The 7,738-nt window shown below is 42.1% G+C and overlaps 2 protein-coding genes across 2 annotated transcripts in view; one reads left to right on the forward strand and one right to left on the reverse strand.

Moving 5' to 3' along the window:
• The window catches only part of PHPT1 (phosphohistidine phosphatase 1), an 18,325-nt gene extending 16,489 nt beyond the window's left edge, over window positions 1-1,836 (reverse strand). Inside the window, exon 1 of the mRNA XM_009892912.1 lies at window positions 1,758-1,836. Within this exon, the coding sequence (XP_009891214.1) occupies window positions 1,758-1,836 (79 nt within the window). The remainder of the gene's footprint in view (window positions 1-1,757) is intronic.
• Window positions 1,837-3,506: 1,670 nt separating this feature from the next.
• SELE (selectin E) overlaps window positions 3,507-7,738 on the forward strand; it is a 5,638-nt gene continuing 1,406 nt past the window's right edge. The window contains exons 1-7 of the mRNA XM_009892914.1: window positions 3,507-3,543; window positions 3,989-4,375; window positions 5,175-5,282; window positions 5,409-5,594; window positions 6,198-6,383; window positions 6,491-6,676; window positions 6,791-6,976. Of these exons, the coding sequence (XP_009891216.1) occupies window positions 3,507-3,543; window positions 3,989-4,375; window positions 5,175-5,282; window positions 5,409-5,594; window positions 6,198-6,383; window positions 6,491-6,676; window positions 6,791-6,976 (1,276 nt within the window). The remainder of the gene's footprint in view (window positions 3,544-3,988; window positions 4,376-5,174; window positions 5,283-5,408; window positions 5,595-6,197; window positions 6,384-6,490; window positions 6,677-6,790; window positions 6,977-7,738) is intronic.

The following is a 7,738-nucleotide window of genomic DNA, read 5'->3' on the forward strand; positions in this document are numbered from 1 at the left end:
ATTTTCAAATCAATTGGCAAAGGAAGAAAAAAAGCACAAACGTGAAATAAGGAGAAGAGAATAAATCAGTAATGTGGAAACCAGCTAAGAGGCAGGCTGAATGGCATTTCTAGCTTGAATATCTGCCGTTCAAGCTAAGTAACTGTATCAGAGGTTATTTTTCCTGAAACACCTATGTAACTTAGGATCCAGTATGAGCTTTAGCTCACAGGAATCCCGGTCTTCCTGAACAACAGGGTTGAAGTTTTTAAGTGCCTTTGACTTTTAATAAAGAGATTTTAACCTCTCAGATGTGTGCTTTTGAAAATGCTTTTCAGGCTTTTTTTTTTTTTCTGAAAATTTGCATTTGTATTCATCTTCCATTATATTAAAAGGAGATAAAAATATAATCTGTGGATAGCAGAATTCCCTGGGAAAAACCGAAAAGAGCCCCATGCCAGTGATGCGTAAGGGAATACTGCCAACAAAAAGAAGCAGTCTTTTTTTAGGCTGGAGTTTTTACAGGACTATTGCTTTTAGGCTTTGTTCTGTTTTTTTTTTCTGTGTGGTTTTTTTATCTCCTGCAGACAAGAGGTCTCATACAGCCCCTCTGAAGGAAGACTATTGTAAACTGTGAAATGCTCTCTTCCTTCCTCCGGAGATTCCACTGGCAAAGTGATTCTGGTAAAGTTTTCCCCTCTCAGCTTCAGAACTTTGGCCAAGGATGAACACTTACCAGTAGGAAGCTCATAAAATGACTTGAAAAAGTGAATCTCCAGGAAAAGATGTAGGATTTTCTGCCTCCTGGCTCCAGACAGGATATAAACTGTTCTGGAGTTGTCTTCATTTTTCAGTGTATACAATTCTAACAACTGATCGATGTTGGGGTTTTGTTTTTTTGCAGGGGGGAAGCCTGTCCTATCAAAACTCATTATCATTAGCTTGTATTAGGAGAATGTTTGCAGAACCTCTGTGAAATTATGCCCTGCTGGATGATGTACTCTGCAGGTGCATTGAAAATATCGGGCTGTGTTAGGAGGGTTTACAACTTGAACACAGACAGAGAAAGGTTGACAGACAGGAAATGTTTTCCCTCCCAATTTACAGATGAGCAGCTGAGCCTAAAGAAATAGCAGTCCTGATCTGATACTACCTGGAAGTCTCTGGAAGTGTGGTTGTTCTGAGTAAGGCTGGCCCAGGCTTGGGCTTGCAGAATGAATCTGTGACATCGCCAAGAGTTACACTCAACTTTTCAGAGTTTCTTGATGGTTTGTTTGAGTTTCTAGCTTTGCTAGTTGACAACTGCTAGAAAGTGTTCCTCTTCCTACAAATACTCAGTATGATGTTTTTAATCCTCACTCTATTTGGTAACTGACTTTGAAGTGCTTTTAGGAGTTTGTTGCAATTTCTAGTAAACTCTCATATTTTCATAGTAACTGAGGCTGTTTTAAAATATACTCTTTATCCTCTTTTCTGTTATGGATTCCTTTGATGGGCAGATATAGTAAGGTATGGCTACTTGACAATTATTTTTTGTGAAAAAATTGGGAATTGATACCAGCTGAGATCTTAGCTTTGAGGCCAGGAGCTACTGATTTTTATTCTGTAAGAACAGGCTGAGGCTCCTGTGTGGACTGTATAAGCTATAACTATGCTCTCCAGATATGAATAGGGTGCTATCCAATGTCCTCCTATCGCTGACAACCCTTGTTGATTTCTTTGAATGTTGAGCCTTGTTAAACCTCACCCATAATAGTGAATCCTTATGTCTGGGATACCAGTTTGGCAACTGGACTGTCTGGTGGAGTCTCCACAGTAAATGCCTGAGTGGACATAGAGCAAGGGGTGGGGTGACATGGCTGATCAGGGCACAGAGGAACAATACAACTTTGTGTCGACCAGGGTTGGGAGTGCTGGGGAATGCGGGCTCTGACAAGCTTCTAGTGTTGTGCCTTTGCACAGGGTTGACAACCAAGCTAATGTGTCTATTACTCGTGATGCCCGTTCCCTACTTATAGCCCTCAACGGTACTTGTGAGACCTGTAACGGAGGTGAGGATACTTGAGTGAGAATATCCCACGCTACTGTTGCACATAGAGCGCTAAGTCACTCATCACTGAAGTGGCATACATGTGAAGGTGCGCATGAGGATCTAGGAGTGGAGTGTAATGGGGCAGCTGGAAGACTATTGTGCAAGGAGTCAGCTATCCTTATGCTTACTGCCTTCTCATGTATGCAGGTGCACTCTGTATATCCTGTGACTGCTGACCAACACGCTATAGCAAAATGTCCATGATTTCTCAGGCATGTGTCTCCATACCATGGACACCATGGGACTGCTCTCTGCAGTAGTATAATTCATCAGTGTATACACAATAAACGTGCATGATCTCAGTATGAGACTAGTGTATTGTCTTCTTCACCTGAAATATTATATGCACCTGTTCAGGAATTCTAACTCTGAGGTAAGGATATTGGAGCATATTGTCCAAGGGACTTTTCAAAGCTAAGTCCACGTTTCAAGCTTGATTGCTACAAGTCACTAATGAATCTGTATTGTGAGCAAGACTCTAGAATAGAGTACTAGCAATCCCAGGGCTGGCGTACCTTACCACAGAGGAGAACTCTGCGCAGCATGCTGTGATCCACAAGGAAAGGCTTGTCCAATGCTGCGGTTTTTATCTTTTACTCAAACTTTGTTAACCAGCTTTGAGTGTCGGTGCCTTTTTTACTGAGATCCCAAAAGGACTGTTGTCTCCTTGGTGCAAAACATTATGCTTGGTGAAAAGTTGGAATCTGCTTATTCATGCAGCTAGCTCAAACTAACTGTCTTGCTCCTTCCTGATATCCTGGAATTGTGTATTTCTGTCAGTAAAACTATGTAATGCAGCGCTTGGCAGTTTGTCAGCACAGTGTGTCTTTGTGACAGGGTTGATTTGGCAAGGGAAACCATCAGGCTTAATGTGTGGGAGGGCCAGATTCTGGGATTTTCCAAGATACTTTTTTCCACGTGGAATTTCCCATCTTGTGGAGGACAGGCCAGTTGAGAGAATAAAAGGCAGTAGTGAAGGCAGGGGATTACACAGTCCAGACACTTGGAGCTGAACTTAATCTTCAAGTCCATATTCAGCAACTTAGCAACAGAAAGCAGTCACTGAGAAATATCGCAGAGGACTTTTGCCACCTGGCCACCACGACTGCAACCTGTGAGTATGATTGGAATGCGTTATTCTGTTTCATTGCTCAGCTAAAGGAAAACTGGAATTCTGTGTTGGTGTTCTTCAAAAGCTGTTTATATTTAAAAGATATCTTGATATCAAGAACTGTTTTAAAAGTAAGAATTTCCTAAAAATGGAAATCTTATTTAAGTCTTTAGAATAATGGTGAAAAAGTACGTAGAAACGATTGCATTGACAGTATTTTATATTGAATTGTAAAAAGTCAGTATTTGTTCTTTACAAATGTGTTCCTTTGATCTTTCCTAGCTGTCTACTTAAAAGATAAAGAGAAGAGAAAGTCTCGGAAACATGATTTGCTTGGGGTTCCTATCTCTACTTGCTTATGGTAAGTGTGTATGTCTCTGTGTAGAAAACTAGGTGGATGGTAATGTTAGTGTGCCTGTTCTGTTTGAGCTCAGAATTAAACAGAATTTTTGAAACTGACCTAATTAGTTGAAGCTAGGTTCACATAGAAAAACCTCTAGCTACAATGGCATGTTTCCTTGCTTGCCTGTCAAAAACATAATTGGCTCCTATAGTTTGCTATGAAGCCTGCAAAGCTTTGATCAGACATAATTTCACGGGCTGAAGTCCCTGTACTTGATGCTGACATACCTGTTCTGAAGCTTGCCAGTTTATATTTTGTTGTTTATAACATAATTGCCACTACTTTTTATGCAGTTTCAGATATTGACAATTTTGCAATGTTTATAGAGCTTTATATATCCTCTTCTAGAGAGAGAGGAGGGGGAAAAGTCAGACACCAACTTTTTGGCATCTTTTCGTTCTAGGATTTACAATACTGCAGGGGGTGAATTGTTGGACATACCATTATTCAGACACAAACATGACCTACAGGGAAGCAGAGCTGTGGTGCAAAAAGAGGTATACTAACATGGTTGCCATTCAGAATAAGGAGGAAATCAACTATCTCAATAACTTCTTACCCTTCAATCCGGGTTACTACTGGATTGGAATCAGAAAAATTAATGAGGTTTGGACCTGGATTGGAACTAACAAAGAACTGACAGACGAGGCAAAAAACTGGGCGTCAGGTGAGCCAAATGGCAAAGGGAACAACGAGGACTGCGTTGAAATCTACATCAAAAGAGGGAAGGATGATGGCAAATGGAATGATGAGCAGTGTGAGAAAAAGAAGGTCGCCTTGTGCTACACAGGTATGGTATGATAAAGGCTGTTCTAGTGTGCCCCTATGGAGATGAGATGGCGGGTGGCATGAGTTGTTTAACCTAGTCTTACAGATTAATCTACCTGACCCTGTAAGCACTTGTATACTTATTCTTACTTAAAGGGCTGAGGTTCTTCTTATTCTAAGAGCTGGATTGATCTCACTTACTTTTTAGCTCCCAGAATATTATACATCTTTTATGAGCAAATCACCAGACCTTCCCTATAATCAGTGGAGAGAAACAGGCTCTTCCAGATGGTGAATTTCATCCCACTCTCAAGTGGGTGTCTCAGCTAGATAAGAATGGCCCTTTTGGAGGCATCTGTCTGCTGACCATAGACCACTGGATTAAATTACACACTTTGTGTAGAGGTGGTTAAGGCTAGGTCAAAAAAAAAAAAATAATCCAAGTCAAGTATCAGTCAAATTAGAGTGGTGCGTTAACAAAGAATGTACCTGTTGAGGACTTCTACCTACCCCATTGTATATTGTTCCTTTTGCATTTTAAATATTGCTAATATCTACCTGAGAACAAGTGGTCATGCAGTTTCCTGCCAGTAGAATCCTTTGACTGTGAGCTATTCTGTCAAAAGTGTTGATTTCTGAAATGCTTCTGTGAAATGACGGAGTAACATTACGTACCAAACACCCTGCTTTTCTTTTGCTACACAAAGTGCTTGTTTGGTGCTAGAAAGATAAACAAAGGACTAGCCAAGTTTCATTAATGGCCATTTCTGAATCTTTTATAATTTGCTGCATTGTTTTCTTTTTTTTTTTTTTTCCCCCAGCTTCTTGCAACCCATCTCTCTGCAGTGGCCGTGGAGAATGCGTAGAGACTATTAACAATCACTCCTGCCGTTGTGACCCTGGATTCTATGGGCCTGAATGCGAGTTTGGTAAGATTACTCCATCCTGCTTTTCAACCAGGGTGATGTTCATGCTACCTAGTGTTCATTTTGTCTGGCTTGTTGATTTACCTGCTCAGCTAATGAGACTGTGTACCTTCTTCTGTTTCTTTGAAGTTGAGAGTTGTGATCCACTGAAGAAACCTGATCATGGGAGCCTTGAGTGCAACCATCCATTGGAGAACTTCAGCTACAACTCATCCTGCACAGTTCAGTGTGAGGAAGGCTATGAACTGACTGCACTGGAATCTGTATACTGTACTTCTTCTGGGGTCTGGTCTGCCCCCCTTCCAGCATGCAAAGGTGAGCTTCTCAAGAAGTGATGGATGAGCTTTCTACATTGTACATAGCTCTGTAAACTCCAGTGTTGCTCTGTTAGTAGGCACAATCTGGCCCATTCCTTTGTAATTAATTACATGGTGAAGGTGCTATTTTATTGCAGCACACAGGTCTCTGCTCCTGAAGAGATGAAATGAGCAGGATGAATGTTCTGGCCCTGGTCTAGGTTTCCTTGTATGGAAAGACTTTTCCACCTCTTAGTGGGGAATAAGGAATGGGCATGATCTAGCTGTGAGACTCCTCAACAGGCCTGTTACTCCTGACTGCAGGAATGATTTTTTTTGAGGTGTTCAGCATAGAATAAGCTACTGTTTGAAGCAAATAAAAGCATCAAACATCACCAAGCAGCAGTCAAATTTTGGATTGTAACTAGTTGCTGTCATGAGCTGCAGATGAATTTACATCCTTGCCTTAAGAGTCAGTTTTCCATTTTGAGATCTTTCCATTCCTATCTCCTTTCTAAAGCTGCTTCCATCTGCTGGATATGTTGCTAAGTTTCAGTAAAGAAAAAAAACTTTTTATGGTTTGTTCCAAGCTGAGCTCTGTGCTGTCTCTTATGCTTTTCAGCTGTGACCTGTCCTGCTTTAGAAATGCCTGCTCATGGTACTGTGAACTGCTCCCATCTCTCTGCGGAGCTCACCTGGGGTACCACCTGTGAATTCACCTGTGAGGAAGGATTTGCCCTGACAGGACCAGCCACACTGCAGTGTGGGTCTTCTGGGGCTTGGGACAGGCAGCAGCCATCCTGTGCAGGTACCTTTCCTTATCCCTGCTCCCCTGAGCACTTGTGGTTGTCAACATTGGCATGCTGAATTCCTGAGACATCTGTGCTGATTGCTGTTATGGTCTGTGTGTTGCAGCTGTGAGGTGTGAGGCTGTAACCTGGCCAGAAGAAGGCTTTGTGACCTGTGACCATGCTCTGGCAGATCTCGCCTATCGCTCGCGATGTGATTTCCGCTGCAGTGAGGGCTATGTTCTGGATGGTCCATCCAGCATTGAGTGCACAGCACAGGGACAGTGGTCAGAGCCAGTGCCAAAATGCAAAGGTAAGACTTACTGGGTTGGAAAATACAGTTTTCTTGAGCACTTGGGGTTGTCAGCATTGGCATGCTGAATTCCTGAGACATCTGTGCTGATTGCTGTTATGGTCTGTGTTGCAGCTGTGAGGTGTGAGGCTGTAACCTGGCCAGAAGAAGGCTTTGTGACCTGTGACCATGCTCTGGCAGATCTCACCTATCGCTCGCGATGTGATTTCCGCTGCAGTGAGGGCTATGTTCTGGATGGTCCATCCAGCATTGAGTGCACAGCACAGGGACAGTGGTCAGAGCCAGTGCCAAAATGCAAAGGTAAGACTTGCTGGGTTGGAAAATACAGTTTTCTTGTCACTGGACAAACTAAACTCTGTGTTGCCTCTCACGTTTTCAGCTGTGACTTGCCCTGCCTTAGAAATGCCTGCTCGTGGCTCTGTCAACTGCTCCCATCCCGAAGTTAAACTAATTTGAAAATAGAGTATATATCTACTAATGCAAAAATTAGAGCTAAAGACAGGAAGGTCCTTAATGACTCTTAACTATTTCTTTCTGTATTTCAGTTGTACAGTGTGAACCACTGAGGTCTCCTGAGAAAGGCTTTATGGATTGCTTACATGGTGCTGGGAACTTCACGTACAACACAGCCTGCTACTTCAGCTGTCTAGAAGGATGGAGGCTCAATGGTTCTCATGTTCTGGAGTGCAGTCATTCAGGAAACTGGAGTGCTAGTCTGCCCACGTGTGAAGGTATTTGACCTGTGACTAGCCACAGAGAGGTGGCACTGAGTTTCTAGTCAAATGAGGTGTGGAAGGGTGGGGGATGTAACATCAACCAGCGAGCTATAACTTCTAGTGAAGCTCATGAATTGAAAAGCCCAACAAAATCTCTTGGTATGTTTTTTGAAAATTTGAAAAATTCCTGAAAGGTCTTGGTGAAAAATGTTGATTTCTTATCCAAAACCAAAAGCCACAACCTGATTTTGGGTTGGATTGTTTTTTAATTAAAATATTTCTCATGTTGAGCTTTTTCTGTATGAATAAAGAAAAAAGCTTTCCTAGGGAAACAACCTTGTAGGGA

The sequence above is a fragment of the Charadrius vociferus genome, unplaced genomic scaffold, assembly GCF_000708025.1.
Source record: "Charadrius vociferus isolate BGI_N301 unplaced genomic scaffold, ASM70802v2 scaffold39, whole genome shotgun sequence".
In the NCBI taxonomy this organism is placed as follows: Eukaryota; Metazoa; Chordata; class Aves; order Charadriiformes; family Charadriidae; genus Charadrius; species Charadrius vociferus.